The following is an 18,205-nucleotide window of genomic DNA, read 5'->3' on the forward strand; positions in this document are numbered from 1 at the left end:
CCAGGTTGAGCTGTTGCCGATCTGGATGCGGAATGTCACCATGGCTCTGCGTCAAAAGTCTGGGTGTGAGGTGCAGCCTTTGATGCGGTACCATGGATAGTTCTAGAAACGTGGTGTACCATGGTTGGCGTGCCCACGTCGGAGCAACCAGGATGAGAGTCATCGAGTGTTGCTTCAGCTTGCGTGCCACCAGCGGTATTAGATGTGCTGGGGGAAAAGCGTACGCAAATATGCCTGACCAGTTCATCCATATCGCATTGCCCTGCGACTGTGGGTGTGGAAACGTGGCAGCAAAGCTTTGGCATTTGGCGTTTTCCTTTGTGGCAAACAGGTCTATCTCTGGATGTCACCACTGCTGGAAGTACAGGTGGAGTACTGATGGATGTATCTCCCACTCGTGCATTTGGTGGCTGTACCGGCTGAGCAGGTCCGCCATCTGATTGTCCTTGCCAGGGAGGTGTCCTCCATGAGGAAGATGTTCCTCTGAATGGCCCACTTCCACATGCTCTGAGCCAGATGAGAAAACGGTGGAGAGTGTGTACCTCCCTGCTTCTGAATGTAGTACATGGCCGTCATGTTGTCCGTCCGGATCAACACGACCTTGTTGCACAGATGTACTTTGAATGCTTTCATCGCCATGAAGATAGCCATCAGTTCTAGAACGTTGATGTGCATCTTCTTTTGCTGCATTGTCCATAGTCCCTGCACTGTGTAGTGGAGTACATGAGCTCCCCATCCCTGGAGAGATGCGTCCATTGTCTGTGGCACAGGCTCCTGGAACGGTCGGCCCCTGCAAAGGTTTTGTTGATTCCACCAATGCAGAGAGTTGTATGCATGACCGGTCACCAACACTAGGTCTTTCAACTGTCCATGAGCCTGATTCCACTGACGTGCTAAGCACTCCTGAAGCGGGCGCATATGTAGTCTTGCGTGCGGGACTATGAAGATGCAGGAGGCCATTATGCCTATCAACTGCATGAACACTCGTGCCGGAAAGGAGTGTTGCGGTCTGAATTTTTGTATCAGCAATTGAATGCTGTTGGATCCTCACTGAATTTGGCTGTGCTTTGGCTGCCAGAGTATCTATTGTCGCGTCCAAGTACTGCCGTACGTGGGTGGGCTGAAGGTGGGACTTTGGATAATTCAGTGAGAAACCCAGATCATGAAGAAGGTGAATGGTGTGGGACATGTGGACGGCACACTGCTTGGTCGACTTGACCTGGATAAGCCAGTCGTCCAGATAAGGTTAAACGTGAACGTTCTGTCTCCGTAGGTGTGCAGCCACTGTCGCTAGGCACTTTGTAAACACCCTGAGTGCTGTCGTCACTCCGAAAGGGAGGACCTTGAATTGATAATGCTGATTCTGAATGGTGAACCTGAGGTATTTTCTGTGTGACGGGTGTAGCGGAATATGGAAATATGCATCCTTCAGATCTGATGTTGCGAGGAAATCTCCCTGACTGAGTAACAGTAGAACCTGCTGCAATGTTAGCATGTGAAAGTGTTCTGATAGAATGTACTGGTTTAGGGGTCTGAGATCCAGTATGGGTCTGAGGGACCCTTCCTTTTTTGGGATCAAGAAGTACAGCGACTACACTCCTGTACCTCTTTCTTCCACCGGCACGAGCTCTATTGCTCCTTTTTGGAGCATGACGACTAACTCCTGCTGCAATAAGTGCAAATGCTCTGTGGACATAGGACGGTGTCTTGGGGGTATGTTGGGTGGAGTGGATGTTAACTCCAGACAATAACCGTACTGGATAAGCTTCCTCACCCACCTGTCTGCAGTGATGGATTTCCAGACTGGTAGGAACTGTTGTAGTTTGCCCCCCGACCGGTGTGGTATGGTCGGGGGCAGTGACAAGGCGTCACTGTTTGTTAGTGGTGGAGGATCGCGAGCTGTTTCCACGATAGCCACCTCTACTTTGTTTGGTGTGGGTGGTTTGCGCGCCTCCTTTACTGTACTGTGTTTGCTGGGACAGCTGGCCTCTGGAAACTACTCTATTGTTTGAGCGACGAAAAGAACCACCCCTGAACTGCTGCGACTGTAGAGCCCCCATAGACTTTGCAGTCTCAGTGTCCTTTTTTATCTTTTCCAAGGTGGTGTCCACCTCTGGTCCAAATAAGTGATCAGGGTTTACAGGCTGATTTAGGATGGTGGTTTGTATCTCTGGCTTGAAACCGGAGATTCTCAGCCAGGCATGTCGCCGTAACATCACACTTGTGTTAATCGCCCTGGCCGCAGTGTCTGCTGCATCCAGTGCACACTTGATAGATGCATTTGATATAAGCTTCCTTTCCTGTATGAGCATCTCTGCTGCCTCCTTATATTCATCTGGCAAGAGTTGGCACAGGGTCTCAAGTGTATCGTAATGGGCACTGTCATATCTGGCGCAGAGTGCCTGAGTGTTGGAAATGTGCCAGATATTGGCCGCTTGAGCTGCCACCCTTTTCCCTGATGCTTCTAGCACTTTACATTTTTTGTCAGGGGAAGGAGCATCACCCGTTGTTTGCGAGTTCGCCCTCTTCCGGGCATTGGAAACAACCAGAGAGTCCAACGGCAACTGTCCCTTGATGTAGGTAGGGTCCCCAGGCGCCGGTTTGTACTTTTTCTCAATTCTGGGGTTTATCACCCTGGCCCTCGTGGTCTCTTTAATATTGTCCCCAGCATGTTTTAAGACACCCTTTAGCATTGGCAGAGTCTTGACAGTTCTCTCTGAGGTGGAGAAGGTGTCCAACAAAAAATCCACTTTAATAGGGTCAGCATGGAGCTGGACATCATGATTTTTGGCTGCCCTTTCAAGAAGTGCATTAAACGCCGCCGAGTCTTCAGTAGGCGAGGTTTTTACAGCATACACATGACTGTCTGGGGCAGTGTGTGGATCTCCTGGGTCAGCAGCGTCTCCCCAGGGTTCATTGTGATCTTCAGGATCAGTGTCTATAGGATAATTGTACTCCTCATTGTCACCTTCCCCTATTTCCACATCCGAGTAAGTGGGCGAGATAGGAGCATTGTCTTTGCCATGTGGTGATATAGGTTCGACAAGAAGGGGTGATGTAGTCGAATCCTTCTTTTTCAATGGAATTTTATATGACTCCATAGGCTGTTCCGGGGCGATCTTTCGTTTGTAAATTGAAAGTCTACCCATGTCTGCATCGATGAATTGTTTCGACTGCTCTTCAAGCGGAGGCTGTCGATGCTTTGTGACAACTTCCACAGTTGTGGGCTTCGGCCCCGTGGGCACCTTCTTGGATGCTTCGACGGCCGTCTTAGGGGCGAAGACCTTAGGTACCACTTTCGGCGGCAGCGTGAACTGGATGGGCGCCGACGATTTTTGAGGTTTACTGGTAGGCTTCGTCGGTGAAGTATCCGTCGGTCCGACAGTCGAAGCCTTCTCCTTAATGCGTTTCAGCGATTCCGACACCTGCTTCGAAAAGGAGGCCGGACGGCTGCGACGACTCGACGGGTTCCTTTGAGCCACCGCCAGGCGTGGACTCGAGGTTCGTACCGCTCTTAGCCTTGTCAGGTTGACGCGTAGGATCGAGAACCTTCTGCGTTCCGAGTCCTTTGTCTGTGTCGACGGCCTTCGGCGCCGATTTTTTCGGGGCGACGTCCTTGACCCTTTTTTTGGTGTCCCAAACTTCGGCTCGACACCCTTTAGCGACCTCACCGGGTCGATAACACCTTTTTGCTTTGTCGGTGCCGATAGTTCAGAGGACTTCGAGGCGACCAAAGCAATACTCACTTTTGGTATCGATTTTGCCTCCAGTGCTTTCGGTTGCGTAGACACCGACGCTTTCTCTTTCGATCGGTCAACCAATGGCTCGTTAGAAATGTCCGAAGCCGGGCCTTGAGGCGAGGCTGTAGAACCAAGCGTACAATCTTGGGTAAGGCCATGTGGCGATCCCTCGACCTGAGCCTTATGAAGTGTCTTGGTCTCGGCCCCCGTACCAACGGTCGGGCCTAGCTCCTCGCTCGAGCCATCTTCCACGGCCCCAAAGGCCCCATCGTCGTCTCCTACCTAGTCGACGTCTTCATTATCGACCATCTCAATATCAGCGTCGTAACTGGAGTCGATCTCCGATGCAGGATCAGACAGGTTCTCTCGAACTTCCTGCTCGACTACCTCATCATCCTCCGCATCGAAAATGTTCACCGGGTCAGGTGCCGTCTGCTGGGCCTCCTTGTGCGCTGCGCGTCAAAGTTCAATCGTCTTCTTGGAGCGGAAACGAGAACAAGCCATACAGCTGGCTTCATCGTGATCCGGCAACAGGCACTCACTTGTTGCACACCGGGTGGAGGTCGATGTGAGGATATTTTGAGTTGCACACGGGACATCTCTTGAACGGGCTCCATTCCATGATGGTTCGTCGATAAGGCCTCTGGCGTCGACCGGGCCTTCAGTGCCGAAAAGCCACGCGGCTCCTCTGGATGTCCGGCTCGGGAACTGAGCTGGACCAGAACTGGGCACTGATCGCAAAACAATACCGACGATACACTAAAGGCCTTTAGGCCAAAAGGAAAGTTTTTTATCGATTCCGAACTGGAGTTAACAAATATGCATCCGAACTCAATGGCGGAAAAAAACAATCTGAGGATGGAGTGGATGCCCACGCGCACTGTAGTCCAGGGGAGGAGCCACCTATCTCGTGATACTTCGAAGACTCTTCCAGGACAACAATGTGCAATCATCCGGACCCAACACTAGGCGGCGACCTATGAACAGATATGAATTCAGGAGCCCACACGCCTGAAACTATAGTTTTCATAGTAACAAAATACATGTGAATATTACACTACCCAACTTGCCCTGAAATCTACTATTTCGGACTCTCTCTCTAACGGAAGTCACAAATGTTCCAGCTTAAATAAGCTATCCTTCAATATCCTCAGAAGTAAAGCATCCCATCCCTGCATTGTAAACTGTGCACTCCTGGATTTAGATGCGTTGGTCATCATGAGTGTCAAGGGATCATTACAGCCTTACTTACCTCTGACACTAAGAAAAGCACCAAAACAAACATGAGGTAGTATGAGTAACAATAGAAAACAAAAAGAAAAAAGTAAGCTATTGGACGAAATTTAGAAATGTCAGTAAAAGGTGTTCACTACAGCAATCTGACAATGGTCGTTGAACTAATAAATCCATATCACTATTCCGACCAAAATGCTCAAAACAAAAAGGCGGAGTTTATTGCATATCATTTCGGGCACAGTTCCAAAACGAGATCTCTAAAAATAGCATGATAGATGGGGGAAAATCCCCATTTCAAATCTTACGTGTATTACAGCTGGAAATGACAAATTAGGAAGGACTTCATGTGAATTTGGGCATTTTCCTGGAAAACACCAATTTTGAAAACTTGCATCTAACTGATGGGGGATGGGGTTCATCCCATCAAGCTTCCAATACTGCTGTTGAACTAAAAATCAATACTTTAGTTGCTATATTTTGTCCAAAAAAAACAGGTCTGATAGCAACATTTTTTTCTTCAACATCGTAAAGTTTTAATGGAGCTTAAAAAGGTTTTCCAAATTACTTTTCTAATTCCCAGGGAGACAGTTACAGCAAATGCTGTTCCTATTACTGGAAGGGCACTTCAGGTAGTCATCAAGCCCTGTATATATATTTATTTTAATTTATCATCCCTCTAGCTTTTGCAGGCCAGATCAATGGGCTTTGTCGAAGCTCGTTAGACCAGCAGAGAGCTCTAAATGATACAGGAGTTCAGAGACAGAGGATTCAGAGTCATAATTAGAAAGAAATGCGTTACTTACCTGTAACTGCAGTTATCCAGTATTGGTGTCTTTCATAGATTCACATGCCTGAATCATTCCCCTTCGTTGAGATGGGAGTCCCCGGTAAATAGAAAAGTAATGTCCTATAGACCTACATAGAGAAAAGTAGGCCTAAGGGCCTTGCCTTAGTAGCCTATCTATGTCCTTTTGTAAAAAAGGACCAAACTCTAGAAGGTAACCAATCAGCTACCACCTCCCTCTAGAACCTTCCTGCCAGGAGCCTCAATCTCTCAGATTTTTGTACGCACCAAGCTAGGTAGGCGTAATATATGATAGAGAGAGAGAGAGAGAGAGAGAGAGAGAGGAGACCTTCCTGGGGAGGCGGGAGGGTTGCATGTGAATCTATGAAAGACACCAATACTGGATAACTGCAGTTACAGGTAAGTAACGCATTTCTTATCCAGTATTATGGGTGTCTTTCATAGATTCACATGCCTGAATCAGAGTACCGAGCAATACATTATGCACATTTGTGAAGAGACAGTATAAGCAGTCTGAGATAATACATATCATACGACTAGCAACCATCAATAAGTAAATATAATAAAGAAGTAAATGTGCATACCAACAAAGGATGGTGGGAAGGAGGAAGGCTCATCTCACTGGAATAGATGGCGAAGTACAGCCTGGCCTACAGCTGCATCCTGCATCAGTTCCGTATCCAGGCAGTAGTGCCTGGTGAATGTGTGCGGCGACTTCCAGGTCGCTGCCCTGCAAATGTCCAGAATTGGCACCCCAGCGAGTAGTGCCGCCGATGTGGACACAGCTCTTGTGGAATGAGCTCGGACTTTGGAGTGTAACGGTCGTCCGGCTTTGTCATGGCAAAAGGCAACTGCAGAGGATATCCATCTTGAAATGCTTTGTTTGGAAAGTGGCATGCCTTTTCTTGGTTTGCTGAAGGCGATGAAAAGCTGATTCGTTATCCTGAAATGCTTTGTTTTGTCCAGGTAAAATTTAAGACCTCTCTTTAGGTCCAAAGAGTGAAGGGATCGTTCAGCTGCAGTACTATTATTATTAAGATTATTATAATTGCATTTGTTGAGCGCACAGCTACCCGGAGGTTTCCCGGCGCTAAAGCATACAGAAGATGAACCAGTAGAGAAGACTATGGGCATGCAAGTTAAGTGTTAAAAAGCCAGGTCTTGATGCCTTTACGGAATGTCATGTAGCAGACTTCAGAGCGCAGGAATTGAGGCATAGAGTTCCATAGGGAAGGAGCCAGTAAGGCGAACGAACGTCCACCCATTTTGGCTCTGTTGACCCGCGGAATCTGAAACTTGTTTTGAGTAGAAGATCTTAACGTGCGGGAGGGAACATATTGTTGAACCAAAGAGGACAGGTATTTCGGAGCTTTATCCATTTTAATATGGTGCATAATGCAGAGGGCTTTAAATTTGATTCGGCTCTCAATTTGCAGCCAGTGCAGTTTGCGCAGATGGGAAGTCGCCAAAGACCTGACAGGTAAGTTACAGATCAGGCGAACAGCCATGTTCTGAACCACCTGAAGTTTCTTTATTACCTCCTTACAGGCGCCCAGAAGTAGAACGTTCCCGTAGTCCATCCGTGAGGTGACAAGGGCTTGGACCACGGTTCTAAGGGTATCAGCTGGAAGCATCCATGTGATTTTTCTAAGCCACCTGATGATGGTGGTACAGGTGGCAGAGACCTTTACAACATGTTGCTTCAGTGACAGCTGGTTGTCAAGCAGAACCCCGAGGTTGCGGGCTGTGTCTGAGGGGGTAGGTAACGGGCCCATCTGCGGAGGCCAGTGTTGCGCGCCCCACAAAGATGTATTGGGACCTAATAGGAGCAGCTCTGTTTTGTCCCCATTTAGTTTTAGTTTAGGTCTGTGCATCCAGTTAGAGATCTGTTCCAGACCAGACTGCAAGGAAGACGTGGGAGAGTGTTTATTGGTGGATAGTGAGTAGACTATTTGAGTGTCGTCGGCATAAGAATATATTGTGAGGCCTGCTTGCTCTGCCAAGAAAGCAAGAGGTCTCACATAAAGGTTGAAAAAGAGGGGACTGAGAATAGACCCCTGGGGAACACAGTGAGGGGAGGAATGGATAGAAGAAACAGAAGTAGAGGAGAAGACTTGAAAGGTGCGATTGGAAAGAAAACTAGCAATCCAAACCAGGGCTGTACCATCAATCCCCACGGATTGCAGGGTGGACAGCAGGATGGAATGGGAGACGGTGTCAAATGCGGCACTCAAGTCAAGCAAGATGAGTGCCACAGTCTCCCAGTTTTTCACCTTTCTTCTGATGGTCTCAGACACACCAAGAAGCGTGGTCTCTGTGGAGAAGCCAGCCCTGAACCCAGATTGAGAACAGTGAAGAAGGTGGAAGGATTCAACGTAAGAGGTAAGAAGAGAATTAACATGTTTTTCGAGAATCTTAGAATAGCAGGGGAGAAGAGAGATAGGACGAAAGTTAGAAGGGTTTTTAGGGTCCGCATTGGCCTTTTTTAGCAGTGGAACCACCATCCTATGTTTCCATTCATTAGGGACTGTAGCCTCACCCAATGAGGCATTAAACAGATCTAAGATGATCTGAAGTATGTCTGGATCCAGAGTGCACAGTATTTGAGGGGGCAAAGGATCAAGGGGAGAGCCCGATTTTATTTCATGTAAGTATTTTTGGAGGAGCAAGAGAGATATGGGCTCTCAAGAGTGGAGTGGGGAGGTAGTGGGAATACCATCAGCAGCGAAACAGGGGGTTGGAAGTACGGGCTCAGGGATGGTAGAAACATTGGGAGTGGCGCCAAGGATAGCATAGATTTTGTCAATTTTATCCAGAAAGAATTTTGCCAGAGCGTTACATTGTGAAGTATCCAAAGAAGGGTCTTTTGGTGCAGAGGACATGCCAGAAAGATCTTTTACTAATTTGAACAGGGCCTTTGGTCTATTTTGGGCATTGAGTATAGTACTGTTAGCATGATTAGCTCTGGCGGTGTCACAGGCAGAGTGGTATGCCTGGAGGGCATACCACTCTACCACTAGGATTTGGGAAGAATGATCGGAGGACTAGTGGTTCATTTAAGTGGAAGTCCGAAGGGACCTTGGGAATGAAGCGAGGATTAGTCCTTAAAATCACTCTGTCTTCCCTGAACTGCATGAAGGGATCTTGAATGAAAAGAGCTTGTAGCTCGCCGACCCGTCTCGCTGAGGTCAGAGCTAAAAGTAGGGCTGTTTTCCATGAAATGTATTTAATATCAGCCCTATGGATGGGCTCAAAGGGATGTTTCATTAATTGGTTAAGTACCACATTAAGGTGCCATGTTGGTGTAATTCTGCGTGGCCGAGGAAAGGATCTGTAGAGCCCTTTAAGGAATTGCTTAACTAATCTGTGAGACTAGAGAGATGGTCCTTTTGAAGTTCTTGTGAAGAGGGAGATGGCTGCCAGATGAACTCTGATGGAGGCATGGGCAAGTCCTGATTGTGCCAAGTGTAATAAATATGGAAGGAGCTGCTCCGGAGTGATCTGAAAGGGATGGAGATCGTTGTCCATACACCAAACACAAAAGCGTTTCCATTTTAAGGAATAAGTTTTGTTTGTGCTGTCTGCTCTTGCCTTTACTAGGACATTCTTGCAGTCCTGCGGAATGTTAAGTTGGTAGAACTCTCGGGACTCAGGAGCCATGCCGATAATCTGAGAGATTTCAGATTCGGGTGGAGTACTTGGCCTTTGGACATCGTGAGTAGGGATGGATGCTGACCCAGATGGATTGAGGGTTGGACTGAGAGGCAACGAAGGTCCGTGAACCAGTGCTGCCTCGGCCAGAACGGGGCAATGAGAATCAGTGTGCAGTGCTCAGTTTTCATTTTCCGAATGACTCCTGTTATCAGGGGAAATGGCGGAAATGCGTACGCAAACACGTTGCGCCATGCAATGGAAAATGCATTTCCTAGTGATCGCGATTGGGGATGCCAGCTTGCGAAGTTGTGGCATTTGGCGTTCTCCCTGGTGGCAAAGAGATCGATCTGCGGTCCCCCCCATTTCGAGAAAATGTTGTTTAGAACAGTTTGGTTGAGTTCCCATTCGTGAGACAGAGACCTCGGTCTGCTCTGAGCGTCCGCTATGACGATGTCCTTGCCTGGGACATACTCTGCTGTTAGCTTGATATTGTGTAGTACTAGCCAGTTCCACATTTTTTGCGATTCGCGAGATAGTGTCAGCGAACGTGTCCCTCCCTGCTTGTTCAATTAGTGCATTGTTGTTGTGTTGTCTGTTCTTACAAGCACTGCTGAGCCTTTGATGCGCGGGAGGAAAGCCTGGAGAGATAGGAAAACTGCCCTCAGTTCTAGGAGGTTGATGTGGAGTTTCCTCTCTTGGTCTGTCCACTTGCCACTGATTTGCAATTCTTGAAGGACTGCTCCCCATCCTTCTAGAGAGGCGTCTGTAGTTATGACATGTGGAGTTGGAGGCAGCAGGAACGTTAGTCCTTGTGATAGGTTCGTGGATGTTTTCCACCAGTGTAAGGCCTTGGTGATTTGTGGAGTAATCACAATGTGTCCTCGAAAGAGTCTGTACACTGAGTCCACTGCTTGGTCAGGGCCTCTTAGAGGGGGCGCATTCTGAGACGACAGTGAGGAATGAGCAGTATACACGAGGACATCATCCCTAGGAGGGACTTGAAAGTACGGACTCTGATGGTGTTCTTTGAAGTCACTGCGGTGGCCATAGTAATTATTTTGTGTTTCCTTTCCTGCGATGGGAATTCTGTTGTAGATGTCGTATTTAGAGTTGCCCCTAGAAAGGTTATAACTCTGGAGGGCTGTAAGTTTGACTTCTCGTGATTGAGTGTCAGGCCCAGTTGTTTGAAAATATTGAGACAGGCGTTGGAAGACATTTGTGCGCCTGCCATCGATGGTGCTTTCACCAGCCAGTCGTCCAGGTAGGGGAAAACCTGGTGTCCCTGCTGACGTAGGAAAGCTGACACTGGAGAGAGGCACTTAGTGAAAACACGAGGTGCCGATTTGAGGCTGAATGGGAGGACACAGAATTGGTAGTGCTGCCCTGCTACAGCGAATCTTAGGAATTTTTTGTGGCACCTGTGTATTGGGATGTGGTAATATGCGTCTTGCAGGTCCAAAGACGTCATAAAGCCTCCTTCCTCTAGAGATCCTAAGATTTCCTGAAGGGTCACCATCCGAAACGATTGGCTCTTCAAGAATGAATTGAGAGCCCTGAGATCTAGTATGGGCCTCCATTTCTTCCTTTTCTGTTGTATTAGAAAGAAGCGGGAATAAAACCCCTTCCCTTTTTGAGCTGATCGGACTCGCTCTATTGCTCCTTTCTTCAATATTGATGTAATTTCTTGAAGGAGTAATCGCAGGTGGCTGTGTTGAATCTTGCGAGGAGGAGTTATTGGGGGGATAGAACTGAATTCCAATGAGTGTCCGTATTGGATTAATTGGAGCACCCACCGATCTGTTCTTGATTTCCAATTGTGGAGGAAGTGTGCGAGTTTGCCTCCAATTTTGAAAGAATGAGATGGTATAGGGACTGGCTGTTGGAAACGGTCATTGGCGTCCGCCTGCTGGTTTCCTCTGGTTTCTTCCTCTGAAGTTAGATTTCCCATAGGAGGTCTGGCGACCTTGCTGCTGTTGCCGTTGTTGGTATTGTGATCGGCCTTGATTATAGGAGTATGAGGATTTTCCTTGATCTGACCCTCTGTAAGAGGGCTGACATCTATCCCTGTTCCCTCGCAAGGACTGGTTTTTGAACTGTAACATGCCTAGAGCTCGTGCTGTGTCTGTATCTTTTTTGATTGCCTGTAGGGCCTCGTCTATTTTCTCACCGAATAGGTGCTGTCAGTCATAAGGCATGTCTAAAACTTTAGTTTGGATTTCTTGGCGGAAGGATGTTGCTTTGAGCCACCCTTGTCTCCGTACGACTGCTGCATCTGCCAGTTGTCTGAAGCCTGTCATTGCGATATCTACAGCGCAATCGATGATCTCTGATGCTGACGTTTGTCCTTCCTTTAGGAGGGATTGGACTTCCTCCTTTGAGTCTCCAGGTATTTCTGTCAGGTATGGGACCATGTCTTCCCATAATTGCCTGTTGTATCTCCCTATTAGGGCAATGGCGTTCGCTATTTTGATAGTCATGGCTGGCGTGGTTGAAAAAAGTTTGCCTATGCGGTCTAATTTTCTGCCCTCCTTGTCTGGTGGTGCTGACAGTGGAGAAGACGGATTTCTTGAATTCTTTTGAGCAGCTTGTGTGACTACAGAATCTGGTTTGGGATGCGCATTAAGGCAGGTAGCTGCTGTTGTTGGTGCCTTATATTTTTTATCCAGTCTGGGTACCACTATAGAGACCGATGCTGGAGTTTGCATCAATTGCTGGCCTTGTTCCCATATGTAATCAATTATGGGAATTGATCTGGCTGTCTTTTTGATCGGATCTTTAAAATCATATAGGAAACAGTCAGTTTCTTGTGATTCTATAGTCATGCGGAATCTCGTGGCTGCTCTTTCCACCAAGTTGTGGAATCCGCCAATGTCCACTGGTGGGGATTCCGAAGTATGAGGTTCAGGTGTGGCCGGAGAATGAGCAATATAATCCTCATCATCTCTGTTATTTGACAGGTCATCCCGTACCTCCCCTTCTTCTGGTTCCTCGCCCTCGTCGTCTGAGGACTGAACATTATGAACCGCTTCTCTCTCCTGAAGGAGATCCAGAGGTGGTGGTCTTGTCTTTGGAGATGGTTGCGGTTTGGAGGATGCTGCTGGTGATTCTGGAAATCGCTTTTTGTAGTCTGTGATCAAGAATTGAAGATCTGAGACAATAGATACTGGAAGGCAAACCATAGCAGTGACCTGTTTTTGTACTTGTGTATGTACAGTCTCCTCCGTAAAAACGACATCATCTCCATCTTCATCTATGCTCTGGCACTTTACAATAAGATCTGAAGGACTAGTAGCTTGCTCATACTGGTCATCTTCTGATTCATCACTCTGTAGGAGACAAGATGGGAGTCATTGTTGTACCCTGCTTGGGGACGTTAGATCTGGGGTAATCAGATTTGTATCCTTCCTCTTTGGAGGAATCGAATCTGATTTTTTTCCATGGCGTCGACGATTCAAGTGTCGACAGTGAGGTCGTCGATGGTCCCTTCGTCGCCGTTCCCTTCGTCGACGGTTCCTTCGTCGACGGTGTGGTCGTCGACGGTACCTTCGTCGTCGACGGTGCGGTCGTCGATTGTACCTTCGTCGTCGACGGTACCTTCGTCGACGACGTTGTGGTCGTCGACGGTGCCTACGTCGTCGACGGTGCTCGTCGTCGATATCTTCGACGTCGACGATGTCTTTGTCGACGATGTGACATTCGTCGTCGATGCAGGCGTCGACAGTTTCTGTTTTGTCATCGACGGTGTCATCGTGGACGATGCCGTCGACGGAACTTTACGCAACGTCGATTGCTTTTTTATAAGTATAATCGATGACAGTGACTTACCCGTCGTCGACGATTGAGTTATCGTCGTCGTCGACGAAGAGGCTGACGACGCCATCGTCGTTGACACCGTAGTCATCGATGTGGAGACATAGGCTGTTTTTCTTGAAGAAAGAGTCCAACTAACTCGTCGTCGATAAGTGAGGTGGCTTTCTGAAGGTGGGAACCTCCTTTTCTGACGTGACGGATTGTACCTCAGAAGACTTTGTGGTAGTCTTTTTAGGAGGGGCGTCTGTAGGGCTAGGGGAAGCACCCCTTGGCCTCTTCAGGGATAGTTTTGATGAAACTGAAGCCATTTCACCTTCCTCTGAAGACAGTGCATCATCTCTGTTTTTGAGTCTGTTCAACCAGAGCAGCAGTCTTCCTTCCCTGTCTTTAAGTGTCTTTGTAGAGAATGTTCTACAAACTCTACATTCTTTTGCAGAATGATCAGGATAAAGACAGTAGAGGCAAGTCTCATGCCTGTCATCGACGTGCAGTCTCTTCTTACCACAGGATGAACAGGCTCTGAAAACCCTTTCTTCTGCTGATCAGCCAGTGTTGTTTGAAGAAGAAAATATCAAACTTCTGTGAGGAAAAGAAGAAAAATATTGAAAACCTGAGGAGAACTCAGGTGGAGACTCCCTAGCACAACGTGCGGTAGAAAATCTGAGAGACTGAGGCTCCTGGCAGGAAGGTTCTAGAGGGAGGTGGTAGCTGATTGGCTACCTTCGAGAGTTTGGTCCTTTTTACAAAAGGACATAGATAGGCTACTAAGGCAAGGCCCTTAGGCCTACTTTTCTCTATGTATGTCTATGGGACATTACTTTTCTATTTACCGGGGACTCCCATCTCGGCGACGGGGAATTATTCAGGCATGTGAATCTATGAAAGACACCCATAATACTGGATAAGAACTTAGATCCATTTGTAGCCAGTAAACTTGAGCCAGTTCGATACCTCTCCTCAGTCCAATCTTCTATAAACTGATAGATGTCTAGCCTACACACGAAACGCAAGGAATATGCTACTTACCAGTATGCATCTGTTCTTGGCATGAAGGGCTGCTGACATTCATATCTGTGCATAGTGTTGGGTCCGGATGATTGCACATTGTTGTCCTGGAAGAGTCTTCGAAGTATCACGAGATAGGTGGCTTCTCCCCTGGACTACAGTGCGCATGGGCATCCTCTCCATCCCCAGATTGTTTTTCGCCATTGTGGCAGAGATGGAGTGTAATACTGAAAGAGATGACCATGCCTGAAAATGCTTGAGAGCTGAAGCTGCAACAGGCACCGGGGAGGAGGGCGGGCGATATGAATGTCAGCAGCCCTTCATGCCAAGAACAGATGCATACTGGTAAGTAGCATATTCCGTTCGAGGCATGAGGGCTGCTGAATTCATATCTGTGCATAGAATAAATAGCAGTTACCTCCTTACCGGCGGGTGCCCGTGCCAGCTGCAGCAGTCTGAAAGAGAGTCCTGAAAACAGCCTGACCTACAGCAGCTTGCTGTTTGGAGTGAACATCTACGCAGTAGTGTTTGGTAAATGTATGTATGGTGGTCCATGTGGCTGCTCTACATATGTCTTCTAGAGGAATATTACCTAGGAAAGCCATGGAGGCCCCCAATTTGCGTGTGGAAGGCACTCTAGGGGGAACTGTTAGTGTGCGTTTAGCTTTCTGATAACAGATCTGGATACATTCAACAATCCACCTGGCTATACCTGATTTGGAGATAGGGTTGCCTTTATGTTGTGGAGAGAATGCAACAAATAGCTGTTTAGTTTTTCGCTGTCGATGTAATACAGGAGAGCTCTTTTGACAGCTAAGGTGTGCAGTGCTCTGTCTGCCACCGAATCTGGGTTAGGAAAGAATACAGGCAGTTCTATATTTTGATTGATGTGGAACTGCGAAACCACTTTGGGCATGAATTTAGGGTTGATGCGAAGCACCACTCTATTTGCATGGATCTGCAGGTAGGGTTCTTGAATTGTGAGGGCTTGCAGCTCACTACCCTCCGCAGGGAAGTAATAGCGATTAGGAAGGCCACCTTCCAGGTAAGGAACTGAATTTCACAGGAGTGGAGTGGCTCAAAGGGTGGCCCCATGAGTCTGGTGAGAACGATATTTAAGTTCCAGACTGGTGAAGGGGGGTGCCTGGGAGGGATGACCCTTTTAAGTCCTTCCAAAAAGGCCTTAATGGCAGGTACCTTAAAAACGGAAAGGTGCTGCCTGTTTTGAAGGTAAGCGGCTATAGCCGCCAGATGGATCCTGATGGAACTGTACGCCAGGTTGCATTGGTACAGATGTAGCAAGTAACATATGATGTTTTGCGTAGATGCGTCCAACGGGTTAATGTTATTGTTGGAGCAGTAAATAACAAACCGCTTCCATTTGGCTGCATAGCATGCCCTGGTAGTCGGTCGTCTTGCCTCCTTGATGATGTCCATACATTCAGGAGGCAAGTTCAGGTATCCAAACTCTATGACCTCAGGAGCCAAATCGCAAGGTTCAGCTGTTGTGGATCTGTGTGCTGAATGTCGCCATGGCTCTGCGTGAGGAGGCTGGGAGTGAGGCGTAGCCGCTCGTGAGGCACCACTGAATGTTCCAGGAACGTGGTGTACCAAGCTTGCCGTGCCCACGTTGGAGCAACTAGGATGAGTGTCATGGAGTGCTGTCGCAGTTTGCGCGCCACAAGAGGTATGAGGGGGGCTGGCGGAAAAGCGTACGCAAATCTGCCTGACCAGTTCATCCATATCGCATTGCCCTGAGACTGCGGGTGTGGGAACCTGGCGGCGAAGTTTGGGCATTTTGCGTTCTCGCTTGTGGCGAACAGGTCGATGTCTGGATGACCCCACCGTTGGAAGTACGGATGGAGTACTGACGGGTGGATCTCCCACTCGTGCATTTGATGACTGTGCCTGCTGAGCAGGTCCGCCATTTGGTTGTCGACACCTGGGAGATGCTCCGCCATGAGGAAGATGTTGCTCTGAATGGCCCACTTCCACATGCTCTGGGCTAGGTGAGACAGCTGCGGGGAGTGCGTGCCCCCCTGCTTCTGGATGTAATACATGGTGGTCATGTTGTCCGTCCGGACTAACACGACCTTGTTGCACAGGTGCAACTTGAATGCCTTCAGTGCCATGAAGATCGCCATGAGTTCCAACACATTGATATCCATCCGTTGTTGTTGTGCTGTCCATAGTCCCTGCACTGTGTAGTGGAGGACATGCGCTCCCCAACCCTGGAGAGATGCGTCCGTCGTCAGCACTATTTGTGGGACAGGCTCTTGGAACGGTCGTCCCCTGCAAAGGTTTTGTGGGTTCCACCAATGCAGAGAGTTGTAAGCACGAACGGTCACCAACACTAGGTCTTTCAGATGCCCATGAGCCTGGTTCCATTGACGAGCCAAGCATTCCTGAAGGGGACGCATGTGCAGCCTCGCGTACGGGACTATGAAGATGCAGGACGCCATCATGCCGATCAGTTGCATGAAAACTTGCGCTGGGAGGGATTGCCGAGGTTGGAACCTCCGGATGAGCGCTTGCATGCTGTTGACTCTGGCTGAGGCCGGCTGCGCCGTGTCCGACTGGGTGTCTATTGACGCCCCCAGGTACTGTTGTACATGGGCTGGCTACAGGTGAGACTTTGCGTAGTTGAGAGAGAACCCCTGACTGTGAAGGAGGTGAATGGTCCGCGACATGTCGTGGCCGCAATGTATGGCAGACCTTGCCTGCACGAGCCAGTCGTCCAGGTAGGGATACACGTGAATACCTTCTCTGCACAGGTGCGCCTCCACAGTCGCCAAGCACTTGGTGAAAACCCTGGGAGCAGTAGTGACCCCGAATGGCAGAACCCTGAATTGGTAACGCTGACCGTTGACTGTGAACCTGAGATATTTCCTGTGACTCGGGTGAATGGGAATGTGGAAATATGCATCCTTGAGATCTAGAGTGGCTAGAAAGTCGCCCTGACGCAGCAGCGGCAGGACTTGTTGCAAAGTGAGCATGTGAAAGTGCTCCGAGAGGATGTATTGGTTGAGGGGCCTGAGGTCCAGAATGGGCCTCAGGGATCCATCCTTTTTTGGAATCAAGAAGTACAGGGAGTACACCCCTGCACCCCTTTCTTCGGCAGGCACGAGTTCTATGGCTCCTTTTTGCAGCATAGAGAGAACTTCTTGCTGCAATAAGTGCGAGTGCTCTGCAGACATAGGACGGCTTCTTGGGGGTATGTTGGGGGGGGTGGAGGTTAGTTCTAGACAATAGCCGTAATGGATAAGTTGTCTCACCCACCTGTCTGTTGTGATGTTTTCCCAGAGTGGCAGGAACTGCTGGAGTCTCCCCCCGACAGGTGTTAGATGGTCGGGGGGCAGTGACAAGAAGTCACTGTTTGTTGGGAGTGGAGGACCTGGCGTTGTTATTGCCGCGGCCTCTCCCTTTGGCGCTGTTCCCACGGTATCCACCTCTGGTGTTTTTAGTGTATGTAGACTGTGCGTTGCCCTTGCCATACTGTGAGTGCTGTAGAGCTTGTCCCCTCGTTGCTCCCCTGTTACCGGAGCGACAAAAGGAGCCGCTCCAAAATTGCTGTGACTGGAGAGCCCCCATGGGCTTTGCGGTCTCAGTGTCTTTTTTCATCTTTTCTAGTGTTGTGTCAACATCGGGTCCAAACAGGAAGTCCGGGTTAACCGGCTGTTTAAGAAGAGTAGTTTGGACCTCAGGTTTAAACCCGGAGATGCGCAGCCATGCGTGGCGTCGCAGCATTACAATGGTATTGATTGCCCGAGCCGCAGTGTCCGCTGCGTCCAATGCGCACTTGATGGATGCATTGGAGATCAGTTTACCCTCTTGTATAACCATTTCCGCAGCCTCTCTGTACATATCAGGCATGTGCTGCATTAATTGTTCCAGGGTGTCGTAGTGCGCCCTGTCGTACCTAGCCAACAGGGCCTGTGTATTGGCTATTCTCCAA

At 48.6% G+C, this 18,205-nt stretch overlaps 1 protein-coding gene across 1 annotated transcript in view; it reads right to left on the reverse strand.

Annotated features, from left to right (window-relative positions):
• Positions 1-9,441, reverse strand: part of LOC147666488 (SWI/SNF complex subunit SMARCC1-like) — a gene marked incomplete at its 3' end in the record, with an annotated part of 254,856 nt that extends 245,415 nt beyond the window's left edge. Inside the window, exons 1-2 of the mRNA XM_086949046.1 lie at positions 9,373-9,441; positions 4,993-5,000 (exon numbers count right to left, since the gene is read on the reverse strand). Coding sequence (XP_086805172.1) covers positions 4,993-5,000; positions 9,373-9,441 — 77 coding nt within the window. The remainder of the gene's footprint in view (positions 1-4,992; positions 5,001-9,372) is intronic.
• Between the last annotated feature and the right edge of the window lie 8,764 nt (positions 9,442-18,205).

This window comes from Lissotriton vulgaris, unplaced genomic scaffold, assembly GCF_964263255.1.
Source record: "Lissotriton vulgaris unplaced genomic scaffold, aLisVul1.2 SCAFFOLD_3084, whole genome shotgun sequence".
NCBI lineage: Eukaryota > Metazoa > Chordata > Amphibia > Caudata > Salamandridae > Lissotriton > Lissotriton vulgaris.